This window comes from Ananas comosus, linkage group 2, assembly GCF_001540865.1.
Source record: "Ananas comosus cultivar F153 linkage group 2, ASM154086v1, whole genome shotgun sequence".
NCBI classification, from domain to species: domain Eukaryota; kingdom Viridiplantae; phylum Streptophyta; class Magnoliopsida; order Poales; family Bromeliaceae; genus Ananas; species Ananas comosus.
In genome coordinates this window covers 12,596,496-12,615,624 of record NC_033622.1, presented here as the reverse complement: position 1 = coordinate 12,615,624, position 19,129 = coordinate 12,596,496, and the positions used below count along the sequence as shown (strand labels likewise).

Here is a 19,129-nt window from a genome sequence, read left to right as displayed (position 1 = left end):
CATCAGATCTCTATACTTCCGATAGCATAGGTAGTCGACACTATATAATATATACTAGTATATATATTATAATATAGTCCGGTGAAGTGGTGCTTCGGTTGAAATGCAACCAAGCACTTAAGTGCTTGGTACATCTTGTTCCATGAGATCTGGCATTGATCATTTTCTACCCGTAGTAAATGTATATATCATCAAAACCTAATCCACCCATCAATCCTACGAAGGGCGCCACATATTAAGAGTCTTATTCCAGAAGGTCGAAAACTTGTACAAGCCACCAAAGACTTGGTATTTTTAAAAGCATAGGGGAGCAATGTATATATATATATATATATATATATATATATATATAATTTAGCCTTAATTTTTTTTTTATTTTTATTTAGAGATAAGTAGCACGCTATCCGCTTTGTTTATTTCATTTAGAAATAAACTTAGCTGGAAATATGAATCAACTAGAATTCGAACTTGAGTCTCGGATACCAACCACCAAACTATTTGCCACTTGCTCTAGGACGGTAATTTAAGCTTACTTTTTAATTTAGGAAACAGTTATCAATTGTTAACTATTAGACAACAGATTCAGGAATACTTTTGTATTTCAAATAGGACCCAGAATTTTTCCCCAAAAACTTAAATTTAAATTTAAATATCTATAAGGATCCAGCTATACCATTACACATATGGAAATAAGTTATTAGGGTCCATCTAATAATACTTATCTACATGCACGCAATTCGTTTCTCCGACTCTGTATCTCTCTGTCTCTTCTCTTACGTCTTTAATACTTTATCAACGTATCACCTCCCTCTATATATAAGCACCCATGCTCGTATCATTTCCCCACTCATTAATCCGCAGTATTAATTAATTTGTAAGATAAGATATATAAGATGAGGGCTCTACGCGTCTCTTTGCTGCTCATCACCGTCTTCGTCGCGGCCACCGTCGAAGCCCGACAGAAGGACCAGCTGCGGAGGCTGATCGACGCGAAGAAGGCGTCGTGGGCGCTCGAGAGGCGTGACTCGGCGGCGGCGGCGTTTGATGCCTCGGAGATCATGAAGCGCGACGTCGTCGTCCCGCAGGACGGGTCGGCCGAGGGCGACAAGATCGAGGCGCTGCCCGGCCAGCCGAAGCACGGGTATCTGCCGTTCGGTCAGTACGGCGGCTACGTGACCGTCGATGCGACGAACGGGAGGGCACTGTTCTACTACTTCACGGAGGCGCCTGTCGGCGCCGCCGCGAAGCCTCTTGTTCTCTGGCTCAATGGAGGTAAACTCCTTTCTTTTTTTTTTTTTACCAGTGGGCTTGTTTGGTTCTGCTTCAGTTTATATTGCGCTTAGTAAAACAGTATTCTATATAAGATTTATTATGTTGGTTATAACATTTTGATGATAAACAGTACAAGGTTTTTTTTTTCTTAAAAGAATAATTTTGCTTGTGGCTAGCTAGAGTGCATCACAATTCACAATAGTAATTTTAATGGCATATAAGTTGATTTTAGTGATATATGACGAGATTTGTTTCTTTTTTTTTTATTTTTTTGAAGGGGATAGGTAGGTGCCAAGTCCAAATCATGTAAAGTGATTAATATAGAATCAATGGTTTAATGGTCCTTTAAAACAAATATTTTTTCATGTCTTAAATAGCTGAATGCTTCTTTTTTACTTTCTTTTTTAAGCCTAAAAACCTGGTTGTATTGTGATAGAACTAAAACTGAAAAAATTTAATTCGTCGGATGCGAGAATATCCAAAGAGATCCGAGAAAGAGAGAAGAAAAATAAAGCACGCAATATTTACGTGGTTCGGCCACTGGCCTACATCAATGACGAAGACGGAGTATTAATTTTCATTATAATCAAAGTGATGTACAAAATATGTCTTTCTCGCAAAACCCTAATCCCAAAACTACACTCATATTCCTTCTCTCATCTTCCGCACTGAACTAATAGAGTAAAGGGTATATTTATAATAATGGCTAAATCCTAATACAATTAGATACAAATCCGCTAAGAATAGAATTATCTCAATAAAATTAGGTATAATCTAAATTTAACTTAATGGGATAATCAAAACGGAATAGGGTTAGAAAATCTTACAGTATTAGAATTCGAGACATATCAAACATATTGTTTATAGTATCATTTTGTATGATTGCATTATGCCATATATATATAAACATCATATTAAAGAATATATATTGTCTAACACAGTGATTCTTATCTTGGAAAGATATCTATATAATGGGGATTCAAATCTCGCAGGTGGATATTTACGAGATTTGATCTCTCAGCCTTCTCGAATATTAAAAGTAGATTAGTTTGAAATAGATTTGGCTGCGAAGCTTATGATAATAATAAAAAAGAAAAAAAAAGAGCAAAGATCACATTTATTATGAATACAACATTGCCATGAATACAACAAACAAGGCAATTTTTTTTGATAAATTAATTAATATTTCTGTTCTGTTTACTTGTTTCCATATGGTTATTAAGGTATTGCATGTCTATATCATGCATATATGGAATCTTGAATATTATTTTTTTTTGAGAGAAAAGTAGCATGTTACCTGCTTTATACATTAGATAAATGAACTTAGTTAAATTGGGTGATGCAGCTAGGGCCTCATGGAGACGACAAAAAGGAGAAAGAAACTAAAAAAACAAAACTAAAAGAATAACAAAAAAAGATACTAAAGAACAATAACCAACATCACCCTACTCCGCAAAAATCAGACCACTCCTTCACTAGAGCTGTAATATGATGAGCAGTAGAAATAGCTTTCATAGGTAAGTTTCGAAAAATAATATTATTTCTCTCGCACCAAATTGCTCACTAGATGACAGCCACAAGGATTTGAGATTTCGAAGTGCCCGTCTTTGACCCCTCGTCGCTAACTTTTTCTAAACGAACTTGACATCCTTACATAATGGGTAGAAGTAGGGCGCCTCTAGAATGGAAAGAAAAATGAACTTGCTGACTACGTACACATTCCATCAATAAGTGGTCAACAGTCTCGAATTCATTGCCACACATAACACACCCATTGAAACTTGCCCAACCACCGGCCGTCCCTAGAGCAAGTCGTAAAAGGTTTGGTGGTTGGTACCCGAGACCCACGTTCGAATCCTAGTTGATTCACATTTCTAGCTAAGTTTATTTCTAAATGAAATAAATGAAGCGGATAGCGTGCTATCTATCTCTCTCAAAAAAAAATTAACTACAATAAGGATTCACTTTTTTAGTACTAGCCAGAGAAAAATTTTGAGTTTCGTCGAAATTTTCAGTCAGATGACAGGGGCCACAACATCTTTGACTCCAGTCCGGGTGGTAAATATTCGGTCAAGTCAATCTTGAATATTTTTCAATAGCCAATTGTATATGCATATATTATATTTTGTGGAGAATAAGTAGCATTTGCCAACATTAAGTTACATCCTTTAGAAAATTTCCTTATCATTGGCAAGAAAGAAATGAGTAGGGATGGGTTGTTTTATTATTAATTTGATTTGATGTGGCCCCCATGGAATCTCCTAGTCGTTTTACTAAAGCAAAACATATTTTGGGAGAAAATAGTGTTAAAAAAATGATATTCAAATGAGATTGTTAAGATAAAACTCTCATACAGATACTTGATTAATTAATTAATTAATTAGAATCTAACAGTATAGGTGCTTTTTTATGATTCGTCAATAATTGTGTTGTTCCATCGAGACAGTTCCTTCCTATTCATCATCAAATTACTTGTATTTAATTTTTTTTTGTTTTTTGTTTTTTATAATTGATGTTAATTAAACTCGGCCCAATCTTTTTCTAAAAAAAAGAATTGAGGCCAATAAAATAAAGAATGAGCTTACTAACATAACATATTATATATTTGCATTTATCTTTCATATCACATGTTATTTATTTATTTATTTATTTTGTGGTGAGTACAGGACCAGGATGCTCGTCATTAGGATATGGAGCCATGGAGGAACTCGGCCCCTTCCGAGTGAACAGCGACGGGAAAACTCTTTACAAAAATAGACATGCTTGGAATAACGGTAATTATGGTGCTTGTAAAAGCAAAGTATTTGGTGCTTGCAAATTTTTTACTGTTAGATTTATCATTTTGATCATTTACACTCGTTGGATTATTACTATTCAACCAGCCACCCACTCAACCCTAGGGGTCCTATATTATCCTAACCGCACATCCCTTAATCTAATGGTTAAAAATCTACCAGCACTAATAATTTGGTACGTTAGATTATTACTAGTCAACCAGCCACCCACTCAATCCTAGGGGTCCCATATTATCCTAACCGCACATCCCTTAATCCAATAGTTAAAAATCTATCAGCACTAATAATTTGGTACTTTTAAAAACATAGGAGTTCAAATATATATATATATATATATATATATATATATAGCTGTTATATTTTAGAAACACAAAATTATAATTTTTTAATCATCGAATTATCTTAAAATTCGTACAATACTAATAAAGAGAATTTGAAAAGAACACATCATTAATAGTGCAATACAGATTTTGAAACAATTCAACAAATAAAATGTCGTAAAAATAAATACTCATGTACTTTTAAAACTCTGTATTAATTGTGTCTAAGTCACAACTTTGCACTGTAATACTCTAAATTAAATAATGATCGTTCAATTTGATCCTTTGTATACATGTTCAGTGGCCAATGTAATCTTCCTCGAATCGCCGGTCGGCGTCGGATTCGCGTACTCGAACACTTCCTCTGATTACGATACCAACGGAGACAAGCGCACCGCCACGGACTCCCTGACGTTCCTCGTCAACTGGCTTGAGCGGTTCCCACAGTACAAGAACCGCGACTTCTACATCACCGGCGAGAGCTACGCCGGCCACTACATTCCTCAGCTCGCTGCCGCCATCCTCCACTACAACAAAATCAACAACGCAAGTGCCATCAATCTTAAAGGAATCTTCGTATGTATTCATTCCCCCAAAACTACCAAAATAGAAAAAAGAATACACGTATTTAGGATTTAGAGTCTAGGGTTTAAGAAACTGCTCGATTGCGCATTTGTTATAGGTGGGCAACGCTTACGTGGACAATGCGATGAACGACAAGGGGGCGATAGAGTTTTTATGGAATCACGCGATCATCTCCGACGAGGCTTATGCGAAGGTAGTGAAGGAATGCATCTTCAACGACAATTCGAGTTACACAGACGCATGCAATGAAGCTCAGAACGAGACCTACAACATGGCTGGGAATATTGATCTGTACAATGTCTATGCGCCGATTTGCATTAATGATAGCAATGGTACATCTTACTCATACAAGGAGGTATGATTAATTTATCCTGCATTATTATAAATCCTTTTCTTTTTTTAGGTTACATGTTGCTTATGGCCCGCAGGATAATAATAATAATAATGATAATACTAATAATAATAAAGCTGTAACTGTTAAAGGAATCATAAAAAGGAGTCACTTTTGAATTAACAAGTTCGAAAAGACAGTACGTGTCCTAGCTTGTTAATTAGTTTTTATCTGAAAAAGCTCTTCAAACACGCAGATACCAGGTTATGATGCATGCATTGATAACTACGTTAGTGCTTATCTAAATGCGCCTGCGGTGCAAAAGGCCCTTCATGCAGTTCCTACAGATTGGGGCGAATGCGTGTAAGTTCTTTTTGTTCCTCCTCAAATTAACTATGGATGTTTTATCTAAATTCTTCTTCTTATTATTATTTATTTTAATTTGGCTACCTAATATCTTAAAATTTAAAATTTACTATCCAAACTTTCGGTTTGTTTAGTTTGAGTCAGACAACAGCACATTGACTTCAAATTTTGATTGCGTTGTTTATCCATACGTACTTAGTATATTTTTGTATTTTGTATAATTTTTGAAGCTATAAATTTATCAGAGTTAAGTAATTAATTACCTTGAATTTTGAAGTTAAAGTATCACTCAAATGAAATAAATTAAAAGATTGGACAAAAAAATTAAAATTTTGAAAGAGTGGATAGCCAATTCGAAATTGTCCATAGTTCAAGTTTTTTGTACATTTTTATTTTATTTTTTCACTTCTTGATTGTAAAGCACGTTGTAGTTTTAATCGATTTTAATTCTTTACTGAGAATATCCTTTTACAAAAATACACCATCTGGATTAAACCTCAGATGGTGCAAAATTTTTCAGTAGTCACACCAATATTATTACTATACAAATCCTATTCATTGACTAAATAAGGTGTATGCATGCATGATTTGCACTTTAAAAAGAATATATGGATAGCATTTCTATAAGGGCTAAATATGAATAACTTATATTGGCTTTTTTAATTCATCTTGTCAAATAGTACCCATTTCAATTCCGAAGTCACTGATTGTACGTAATTCATCAAACGGGACTATGCATGCAGAAACTTAAAACTGAATTCTTTTTAAAAATATATTTTCCAGTTATTAATTGTGTATTTTCCAGTGACTTTCCTTGGGTGGATGCGCCCTATTCCACTGTGCCCACCATTAAGCAACTAACACAAAGCGGATTAAGGGTGTGGCTTTACAGGTAATTATATTACTTCCTTTTAAACCTAATTAATTACTAATCTAGAACAAATAAAAAGATTAATTATGGAAAATTAAAGTTGCGATACAATTCATTAAATACTTGTGCAGTGGAGATGTAGATGATGTGGTACCTATTACTGCGACTAGGTATTCGGTTAAAGATCTTAACCTGCCCATTAAGACTCCGTGGCGCGCATGGTACACCAAATATGAGGTAATTAATAACATTCCACTTTTGGTTTCATTGTTGTTGATTTTTTCTAATAAAAATTCTACGTGGTTAAATGCACGTCCGGAGCATACTAACCTTTACTTACTAATTTAGACTTTGTTTGGTATTGTTATCCCTTTTTTGTTTTCACAAACAAAAAGTTATATATGACCAAGTGTGTTGAGAAATACAACACATAGCATTTGACTATACAACACATAACATTTGATTTTTTTTTAATAGAAAAACAAGAGCATTTGAATATATGTATGGACATTTTAGATTTCATATTTGATTAGCTTTTATTATATTCTATTCTTTTTTTCTTTTTCTTTTTCTTTTTTTTTTTTGTTTCCAGGTTGGAGGCTATGTTGAGGAATATGAAGGATTAACTTTGGCTACAGTTAGGGGAGCAGGACACATGGTTCCAACTTACCAACCTGAGAGAGCCGTAGTTTTGTTTCATTCCTTCCTAAAAGGAATACTTCCACCTGATTGGAGTTAACATTACAACAAAAACAGTGCATAGTGATACTTTTAAATGTCGGTATAGGTCAAGAAAAGTGCTGCTGGCTAAATTACCGACACTTTTAAAAAGTGTTACTATATGTGGGGTCACTAGGTATATAGTGACATTTTAAGAATGTCGGTATAACTTAAAAAAATGCTGCTAATTTATTGACACTTATTTAAGCAATTAACAACCGCCGGAATCCTATCTCGTCAGCTGCGGTGGCGGAGGAGGAGGAGAGTGAGGGGCTCTTGGTCTAGGGTCTTAGTGGATTGAGCGAGAGGAGAAAAGGAGATGATGATCGATTTTTTTTTTTCTTTTTTGTTTGTAATCAGACCGAATAGGCTGGATTGGGGGGTTGAGTAGAGTAATCTTTTATTTTTGATTGGATTAATTTTTATATTTAGACCTTAATAGATTTTTTAAAAAAGTTTGGTATAAATGGGACACTTATACAAAAGTGTCCCAAATATGTGTCGCTATAACCTAATTTTATTGTAATGTAATATTTTGGTCGATTAATTTGGTTAGGATATCGATTTTAGTTTTAATTTCTGCTTTTTTTTTTTTTTTTGCTTTTATTAGTGATTGGTTATGTTTTCTTTAATAAGTTCTATTGTTTTTAGTGAACAGGTGTAAAGATGTTACCTAATTGATTTATTTTGCAAGTAAATTTTACAATTCAGAGTGATCAAGAAAAAAAAGAGGCCCAATGCTTACTTAATTACTTGATCCAAATATCGGGTTAAAGTTAGTTTGGATTAAGAAAGCTACATTTAATTAGATAAATCGCGCACTGAACCGAATTTTGCATGGAAAATATTCTCTCGACCCGCGATCTTAACCCACCCTGAGCCTTATCAGGCTCCAGATTTGGTTAGGTTGACTCGTGAATTACATGACATATAAAAGCAGCCGCATTATTAGCTTCAGCTTTAACTCAACACACGTTAACTACAACCATTTTCGCAAGTGTAACTACTTATGCCTAGTGTATTAATAATGTAAGCATAACTAGTCTAACATTTTTGGGGCCTCAATAACTTTTCTTATCACAACTTTCTTTGAAGTTCATATGAAAAATGCCAAACAACAATTAGGGACTTTGGAAAGCTGAAAATTCCCCTCAAGATCAAAGTCTTCCTATGGTTGCTCCTGCGGAAGAGAATCCCCACAGTTGATAGACTACACAATCATGGGTGGTTACCGACACAATCTTGTGTCTTCTGTGGCCATCATTTGGAAAGCTGCGACCACCTAATGGCTTCATGTGTATTCGTTCGTTTCCTTTTTCATAGTGTAATCAGGTTGGAGTCCCTCACCGAGTTCTCGGTCGATCTTCGAGCTCTCTGGTCAAACTTGATGGACATATCTGACACCAAAAAGAGACTTTCTTCTCTGTCCCTCCTTTCAGCTATCTGGTGAGTAATTTGGTCGGAGAGGAATGGCTTCTTATTTCGCGAGACCCTCCCCAATCCTACCCGATGTTTGGATCGAGTCTCGCAACTTTTGGCTGACTGGAACGCCCCTGACTCCTGACTTCCTTTGTTTTTTCTTTCTTTTCTGTTTGCTTTCCTTTCTCTTGTTTACTTTGTTTTACTCTTTCCCCTTCGGAAGCCCTGGCTGCTTCCATTCTGTAAGCTTAGTTCATCCTCCTATTGAATGAAGTGGGTAGCTTGCTACCTATTTCTCAAAAAAAAAAACAATTAGGGACTTTATTTACGATATTCGATCTCCGAAGATCTGGTCAAAACAGGTATTAAGGCACTGCATTTAAAAGAAAAAAAAAACCAAACCTCTCTTTTGTTATGTTTTTCCTAACTCAGCTGTAAATCCGGCTTTCCACAGCATCAGAACAAACTATAAAAGAGACCAAAAGAAAAGAAAGAAGAAGTAAGAAAGAAGATGAGGGCGGTGTACTTGTCTTTGCTTCTCGGTTTCTTATGCTTCTTCGCATTTCCAGAAACTAATGAAGGTAACATGCAGGTCGAGCAGTTGCTGAAGCTGATGAAATCCACTATGTTTTCTAGGCATGCCGAATTGCATTCGTTGGTCGATGGTGCACTTTCTCCGGTTTTTGTGGGCCAACAAAAAGGGGCTAATGGCGGCGGACAAGATCGATGCTTTGCCCGGCCAGCCCGAGGGTGTCGATTTCGTGCAGTACAGCGGATACGTGACGGTGGAGCCGAAGAAGGGAAGAGCTCTCTTCTACTACTTTGCTGAGTCTCCGCAAAATTCATCGACGAAGCCTCTCGTTTTGTGGCTTAATGGAGGTATAAATACATTACTAAGATCAACAGGATTTTTTGTTGTTCCTACTTTGTTTTTTTTTTTTCCACGTTTGAAGCGTGACAACATGAAGAATTTTGCATGTAAAACCCCTTATATACTATGTATATATATATACATATACATTTGCTATTTTTCATTTCTCAAAATAAAAATGCCGTTTTCCAAGAGGACAAATACAAATTTTAACTCTGTTGTGCAAATTCATATAATTGAGTATATATATATATATATATATATAACTATATGAAAGCTCAATAGCATGAGCTGACATGGCATACCCTCCTTATTTTGGGAGAATAGGTTAATGCAAATGACTAATGCTAATAAAAAGTTAAGAAAATATATGAAACTGATGAATCTTAGATTTTATTAAATAACTTAATTAATACTATTGAGAAACATATTAATTGTGCATTAAGTACAGGGTAACTGACATGAACATTGCAAAAGGCGTTTTTGGTTTTTTTAAAAAAGTTTTAAAAAACCTAATTAAAATCCACAACCTTATATGAACAATATAATTTTATTTTTAACACATCAAGAGTGAATTGTGAATATAAAATTCATACTATAAAAAAAAGAAATTCTTTTACAAAATAGCTTTGATTCTTTTTATAATTGTGGATTCAATTAAATAAAATAATGATAGTGTCAATACCTTCAAATGTATACAAATTTATTTTGATCATTCTTTTCATATTCTTATTTAAATTATATATTAGAATAGGTTTCACTTTCAAAAGTTTTATTTTGTTACTATTAAGTGTTGCCACCTTTTCACATTCCTATCCATTATTTTATAATTAATGTGTTCGCATTCTTCTTATTTTTAATTTCTTTACTATGCAATTTTACGATATGTCGTCTTCCATCTTTTCTCTCTCACTCTCTCTCTCTCTTTAGATTTGACACGCTCCTACATGCCCACTCCGCCGTCGCTAGAGCCCCACCCTCCGCCGCTCCGCTGCTACCGAAGGGGCTGTCGTTGCTATTGCCATCGCCGAAAAAAGAGTTGCCAGACCCATCCTCCCCGCCATCAGTGAGGAACCTTTGGTGGGTGCGGCGAGTGTGACGCGCGAGGGAATAGGGTCTGAAATAATAGGGGTTGGATCGTACGGTGGAGGAAGACGAGGTGGATGAGCCAGCGGCACAGGCGTGGTGGTGGTAGAGGTGGAGGACGACAATCTTGGCGCAGGCAATGCCGTTGATCGAAGTGATGACTGGGTAACAAGAACACTCAAGCTTCCAGATATGCATCACTTTCTACCTAATGTAAAGTTACTAGATTGTTTTTGATGTTTTAACTCTAGTTTGGGGGTTCTTCAATTGCTCCATTGTTTACTTCTCCTCAACTATATGTTTTTGTTTACTGCTAATGCGCTACTTTGTTCATTATTACTGCTGACTATTGGTTCTTAACTGTTGGTATGTTTGTGTACCACCAATTATTGCTAATTGTTTATATTTTCTCATTTGTTCATTTTTGCTACTATCGACTACTTTTCGATTTATCGCTTCTATGAAAATTGATCATCTACTTCTATGAAATCGATCAGCCGCATAGCGCGGGTACCTTCACTAGTATAGAATTATCCTACTATACTATCAATAATAGTACTGAGTCATTGGTACTATTGAGTTTTCGGCTGTTGGATGAAAAGATGTGCGGTTAGGATGATAGTGGTCCCCGGTTAAATTAATAATGGTCCCGTAGGGTTGAGTGGGTGATTGGTTTAATAGTATAATCTAACGGGTGGAAATGATCAAAGGGTAGATCTAACGGTAGAAAACTCAATAGTACCAAAGGCTTTGTACTATCTATAGTATAGTAGCCGGACTATATATATATATATATATATATAGAGAGAGAGAGAGAGAGAGAGAGAGAGTAGGGCTACTATACTCTTATGAGTATAGAGCCCCTCGTACTCATAAGTTATTTTCGATGTTAGGGTTTTCGAATCGACGATCCACACCGTTAAACATAATATAGAGTATTTGAAGTTTTTAGAAAATAAATTTTGTAATTTTTCGAAATCATTATAAAGTCCATTAAGCGGGTATAAAATGAACGGTCAAAATCGAACGATGATGTAAAAATGGATGATCGAATCCTTCAATTTAAGATCGAAGTTATTGATCTTTATCTATATAGTGAATAGAATTTTCTATCAAAAATTCAACTGATTTTGATTTTTTTACACCGTTAAACTAGCAAATATCTCATACCGACCGTTAAAAATTGTCAATTTTGTGACCTTTTGATCGTAAGGTAAATAATATCCAAAAATTATAAAATTTAATTTCTAAATATTTTAAATACTCTAGATAACGTTTAATGGTGTGGATCGTCGATTCGGAAGATCTATCATTGAAAACAACTTATGAGTACCAGAGTGATTGTACTCATAAGAGTATAGTAGCTGGACTCTATATATATATAAATATATATATATAGAATTGAGCTAGAATACTTTTAGAAGCACTAACCCCTTGGTGCTTTTAAGTTTCTAGCCCTTGGATTCACACCTTGATTATTAATAGCTATTAGATCAAACACTATTCCACCTACCACCACCTTTCACTATCTACCACCATCATCTCAATCCTATATCTCTCCATCCAAGGTAAAAATTCAATGAAAAGCAACGGGAGGAGGGCAAGACGGAGAGAGACCCTAAGGTGGGCGATTTTAGGGGAGAGAAGGGAGGAGGAGAGAGAGAGGAGGAGAAAGAAGGGGGGGAGGTGGTCAGAAGGATAGGGGCTCCAAGGACTATGAGTTAGTACTATACGTATAAGATATATGAAAATATATAGTATTATATATAGGGTAGTATATATATAGTATATATATATATATATAGTTGAGGCTAGAATAGCTATCGAATAAGGCAAACAGGGCTCTTTTGTCCACTAATTTTGTTGTTCGATGAATGTGAAGCCTACCAATCGATCGATCGGCACGTTGAACATGATCTATACCACTTGAATTGTTTAGTAATCAATTTCATACATTATCGATATTGTCTCTTATCCATCGAGTTACAACAGAGAGAGAGGAAATAAAGACAGGACTGGAAATGAGCGAGATAATATTATATTAAAAAATGATCGCAGTAGCAGAGTCTTCATCACATCCCAAGCGATCAAAGGAAGCACTCACCCAGATCAGTTGATTATAAAAATTAGTTTAGAGAGAATTTTCGTCAACAAAAAGTTAATTGATTGGTGATCGGTTAACAGCCGTTGATAAGACGGAGAGAACGCGCGCCGTCATATCGACCATAAAATGTAAAATTTTGAAACCCTTTGATTATTAGGTAAATGATGTCGAAAAAATTTAAAATTTGATTTCTAAACACTTCAAGTGGTATAGATCATGTTCAACGGTGCCGATCGTCAATTTGGAAGCTTTATCATCGAAAATAAATGGATGACAATGGAGCCCGCTTGCTATCGATAGTATTCTAGCTCAACTATATATATATATATATATATATATATATATATAGTTGAGTATTCTATATATATATATAGTTGAGTTAGAATACTTTCAGAAGCACCAAAAAGATGATGCTTTTGAGTTGTTAACCTTTGGATGAAGAAATGTAGGATTGGGATGATGGTGGTAGGTGGTGGTAGGTGGAATAGTGTTTGATCCAAAGACTATTAATAATCAAGGAGTAGATCCAAGGGTAAAAAACTTAAAAGTATAAAAAAGGTGGTGTTTCTAAAAATATTCTAGCTAAATTTTATATATATATATATATATAAATTTAACCTTAATTTTAAATTTAGGAAACAGTTATCAATTGTTAACTATTCCATAACAGATTCCGGAATACTTTTGTATTTCAAATAGTACCCAGAATTTTTCGCCAAAAACTTAAGTTTAAATTTAAATATCTATAAGGATCCAGCTATTCCATTACACATATGGAAATAAGTTATTAGGGTCCATCTAATAATACTTATCTACATGCACTCAATTCGTTTCTACGACTCTCTCTCTCTCTCTTCTCATATATCTTTAAAACTTCCTTATGTATCATCTCCCTCTATATATAAGCACCCATGCTCGTATCATTTCCCTACTCATTAATCCGCATGATTAATTAATTTATAAGATAAGATATATAAGATGAGGGTTCTACGCGTCTCTTTGCTGCTCATCACCATCTTCGTCGCAGCCAACGTCGAAGCCCGACAGAAGGACCAGCTGCGGAGGCTGATTGACGCAAAAAAGGCGTCGTGGGCGCTCGAGAGGCGTGACTCGGCGGCGGCGGCTTTTGATGCCTCGGAGATTGTGAAGCGCGACGTCGTCGTCCCGCAGGATGGGTCGGCCGAGGGCGACAAGATCGAGGCACTGCCCGGCCAGCCAAAGCACGGGTATCTGCCGTTCGGTCAGTACGGCGGTTACGTGACCGTCAATGCGAAGAACGGGAGGGCGCTGTTCTACTATTTCACAGAGGCGCCTGTCGGCGCTGCCGTGAAGCCTCTTGTTCTCTGGCTCAATGGAGGTAAACTCCTATTCTTTTTATTTTTTAAGCAGTGGGCTTGTTTGGTTCTGTTTCTGCTTATCTTACGCTTAGTAAAACAGTATTCTCTAAAGATTTACTATGTTGGTTATAACATTTTGATGATAAACAGTACAAGGTTTTTTTTTTCTTAAAAGAATAATTTTATTCGTGGCTAGCTAGAGTGCATCGCAATTCACAATAGTAATTTTAATGGCATATAAGTTGATTTTAGTGATATATGATGAGATTTGTTTCCTTTTTTTTTATTTTTTTTTGAAGGGGATAGGTAGGTGTTAGGTCCAAATCATGTAAAGTGATTAATATAGAATCAATGGTTTAATGGTCCTTTAAAACAAATATATTTTGTCATGTCTTAAATAGCTGATTGCTTCTTTTTCACTTTCTATTTTAAGCCTAAAAGCCTTGATGTATTGTTTATAGTATCATTTTGTATGATTGCATTATGCCATATATATGTAAACATCATATTAAGAAATTTTGTACAGTGCAGTGATTCTTATTTTGGAAAGATTTCTATATAATGGGAATTCAATATTTACGAGATTTGATCTCTGAGCCTTCTCAAATATTAAAAGTAGATTAGTTTGAATAGTTTATGTTATGAAGCTTATGGTAATAATAAAAAAGAAAAAAAAAAAAGCAAAGAACGCATTTATTATGAATACAACATTGCTATGAATACAACACACAAGGCAAAATTTTTTGATAAATTAATTAATATTTCTGTTCTGTTCACTTGTTTCCATATGGTTATTATGGTATTGCATGTCTATATCATGCATATATGTAATCTTGAATATTTTTCAATTTTTCAATAGCCAATTGTATATGCATATATTATATTTTGTGGAGAATAAGTAGCATTTTCCAACATTAAGTTACATCCTTTAGAAAATTTCCTTATCATTGGTAAGAAAGAAATGAGTAGAGGTGGGTTGTTTTATTATTAATTGGATGCGGCCCCCATGGAATCTCCTAGTCATTGTACTAAAGCAAAACATATTTTGGGAGAAAATAGTGTTAAAAAAATGATATTCAAATGAGATTGTTAAGATAAAACTCTCATACAGATACTTGATTAATTAATTAATTAGAATCTAATAGTATAGGTACTTTTTTATGATTCGTCAATAATTGTGTTGTTCCATCGAGACGGTTCCTTCCTATTCACCATCAAATTACTTGTATTTAATTTTTTTTTTGTTTTTTTCGTTTTTTATTTTATTTATTTATTTATTTATTTTGTGGTGAGCACAGGACCAGGATGCTCATCATTAGGAAATGGAGCCATGGAGGAACTCGGCCCCTTCCGAGTGAACAGCGACGGGAAAACTCTTTACAAAAATAGACATGCTTGGAATAACGGTAATTACTATATATATATATATATATAGAGAGAGAGAGAGAGAGAGAGAGAGAGAGAGTTGACCTCTTATGTTTTAAAAATATAGAAGCTCAACATATTTGTAATTTTTTAGTCACAGAATAATTTTGAAATTCGTATAATATTAATAAAATAAAACTTAAAAACGACACATTATTAATAGTATAGTACAGATTTCGAAACAATTCAACAGATAAAAAGTCGTAAAAATAAGTACTCCTGTGCTTTTAAAACTCTGTACTCTGTGTGTCTAAGTCACAACTTTGCACTGTAATGCTCTAAATTAAATAATGATCGTTCAATTTGATCCTTTGTATACATGTTCAGTGGCCAATGTAATCTTCCTCGAATCGCCGGTCGGCGTCGGATTCGCGTACTCGAACACTTCCTCTGATTACGATACCAACGGAGACAAGCGCACCGCCGCGGACTCCCTGACGTTCCTCGTCAACTGGCTTGAGCGGTTCCCGCAGTACAAGAACCGCGACTTCTACATCACCGGCGAGAGCTACGCCGGCCACTACATTCCTCAGCTCGCTGCCGCCATCCTCCACTACAACAAAATCAACAACGCAAGCGCCATCAATCTTAAAGGAATCTTCGTATGTATTCATTCCCCCAAAACTACCAAAATAGAAAAAGGAATACACGTATTTAGGATTTAGAGTCTAGGGTTTAAGAAACTGCTCGATTGCGCATTTGTTATAGGTGGGCAACGCTTACGTGGACAATGCGATGAACGACAAGGGGGCGATAGAGTTTTTATGGAATCACGCGATCATCTCCGACGAGGCTTATGCGAAGGTAGTGAAGGAATGCATCTTCAACGACAATTCGAGTTACACAGACGCATGCAATGAAGCTCAGAACGAGACCTACAACATGGCTGGGAATATTGATCAGTACAATGTCTATGCGCCTATTTGCATTAGTTATAGCAATGGTACATCTTACTCATACAATGAGGTATGATTAATTTATCCTGCATTATTATAAATCCTTTTCTTTTTTTAAGTTACATGTTGCTTATGGCCCGCGGGATAATAATAATAATAATACTAATAATAATAATAAAGCTGTAACGGTTAAAGGAATCGTAAAAAGGAGTCACTGTTGAATTAACAAGTTCGAAAAGATAATACGTGTCCTAGCTTGTTAACTAGTTTTTATCTGAAATAGCTCTTGAAACACGCAGATACCAGGTTATGATGCATGCATTGATAACTACGTTACTGCTTATCTAAATGCGCCTGCGGTGCAAAAGGCCCTTCATGCAGTTCCTACAGATTGGGGCGAATGCGTGTAAGTTCTTTTCGTTCCTCCTCAAATTAACTATGGATGTTTTATCTAAATTCTTCTTCTTATTATTATTTATTTTAATTTGACTATCTAATATCTTAAAATTTAAATTTTACTACCCAATTTTCGGTTTGTTTAATTTAAATCAGTAAACAGTATATTGACTTTAAATTTTGAATGCGTTGTTTATTTATACGTACGTAGTATATTTTTGTGCAATTTTTGCAGCTATAAATTTATCAAAGATAAGTAATTAACTTAAATTTGGAAGTTAAAGTATCACTCAAATGAAATAAATTAAAAGATGGACAGAAAAACCAAAATTTTGAAAGAATTGATAGCCTATTCGAAATTGTCCATAGTTCAAGTTTTGTACATTTTTATTTTATTTTTTCACCTATTGATTGTAAAGCACGTTGTACTTTTAATCGATTTTAATTCTTTATTGAGAATATCCTTTTACAAAAATACACCATCTGGAATAAACCTCAGATGGTGTTAAATTTTTCAGTAGTCACACCAATGTTATTACTAGACAAATCCTATTCATTTAATAAATAAGGTGTATGCATGATTTGCACCTTAATTTTCATCACGATATCTTTTTACTAATCTATTAACCTATCAATATTTTGGCTTTAATTTGATATAAGTTTACTGATTTTAAAGTTCTAAGCTTTTGCTGGCGGATTCTCTTTTGTTTTTTTTTTTTCTAATATTCAAATTCATTCTTTTTAAACCGAATCAAATCATATATATATGCACACACACACACGCACATTTTCAAGTTATTAATTGTGTATTTTCCAGTGACTTTCCTTGGGTAGATGCGCCCTATTCCACTGTGCCCACCATTAAGCAACTAACACAAAGCGGATTAAGGGTGTGGCTTTACAGGTAATTACTTCCTTTTAAACTTAATTAATTGCTAATCTAGAACAAATAAAAAGATTAATTATGGAAAATTAAAGTTGCGATATAATTCATTAAATACTTGTGCAGTGGAGATGTAGATGATGTGGTACCTATTACTGCGACTAGGTATTCGGTTAAAGATCTTAACCTGCCCATTAAGACTCCATGGCGCGCATGGTACACCAAATATGAGGTAATTAATAACATTCCACTTGGTTTCATTGTTGTTATTATTTTTCTAATAAAAATTTTACGTGGTTAAATGCACGTCCGGAGCACACTAACCTTTACTTATTAACTTAGGCTTTGGTTGGTATTGTTATCGATTTTTTGTTTTCACAAACAAAAAATTATATATGACCAAGTGTGTTGAGAAATACAACACATAGCATTTGACTACAACACATAACATTTGTTTTTTAAAAAAATAGAAAAACAAGAGCATTTGAATATATGTATGGACATTTTAGATTTCATATTTGATTAGCTTTTAATATATTCTATTCTTTTTTTTTCTTTTTCTTTTTTTTGTTTCCAGGTTGGAGGCTATGTTGAGGAATATGAAGGATTAACTTTGGCTACAGTTAGGGGAGCAGGACACATGGTTCCAAGTTACCAACCTGAGAGAGCCCTAGTTTTGTTTCATTCCTTCCTAAAAGGAATACTTCCACCTGATTTGAGTTAATAAGTTTGGTCGATTAATTAGTTTAGGATATCGATTTTAGTTTTAGTTTCTGTCTATTTCTTTTTGCTTTTATTAGTGATTGTTTCTGTTTTCTTTAATTAGTTTTATTGCTTTTAGTGAACAAGTGTAAAGATGTTACCTAATTGACTTACTTTGTAAGTAAATTTTACAATTCAGAGTGATCAAGAAAAAAAAAAGGCCCAATGCTTGCTTAATTACTTGATCCAAATATCGGGTTAAAGTTAATTTGGATTAAGAAAAGTTACATTAATTAGATAAATCGCGCACCGAACCAAATTGCGCATGGAAAATATTCTCTTGACCCGCGATCTTAACCCAACCTGAGCCTTATCAGGCTCGAGATTTGCTTAGGTTGACTCGTGAATTACATGACATATAAAAGCAACCACATTATTAGCATCAGCTTTAACTCAACACATGGTAACTACAACCATTTTCCCAAGTGTAACTACTTATGCCTAGTGTATTAATAATGTGAGCATAACTAGGCCTACATTTTTGGGGCCTCAATAACTTTTCTTATCACAACTTTCTTTGAAGTTCATATGAAAAATGCCAAACAACAATTAGGGACTACATTTACGATCTTCGATCTCCGAAGATATGGTCAAAACAGGTATTAAGGCACTGCATTTAAAAGAAAAAAAGGAACCAATCCTCTCTTTCGATATGTTTTTCCTCAGCTGTAAATCCGGCTTTCCACAGCA

General features: G+C 34.7%; 1 protein-coding gene across 1 annotated transcript; it reads left to right on the top strand.

Annotated features, from left to right (window-relative positions):
* On the top strand, positions 632 to 18,525 carry LOC109727809. Its single transcript, XM_020257997.1, has 19 exons — positions 632 to 1,272; positions 3,939 to 4,046; positions 4,689 to 4,963; positions 5,070 to 5,327; positions 5,560 to 5,666; positions 6,475 to 6,561; positions 6,672 to 6,777; positions 7,133 to 7,274; positions 9,249 to 9,260; positions 9,316 to 9,558; positions 12,139 to 12,210; positions 13,903 to 14,097; positions 15,376 to 15,483; positions 15,830 to 16,104; positions 16,211 to 16,468; positions 16,698 to 16,804; positions 17,612 to 17,698; positions 17,804 to 17,909; positions 18,255 to 18,525. Exons 1-19 carry the CDS (start codon positions 894 to 896, stop codon positions 18,399 to 18,401), a joined length of 3,072 nt encoding a protein of 1,023 aa, XP_020113586.1. The 5' UTR covers positions 632 to 893; the 3' UTR covers positions 18,402 to 18,525.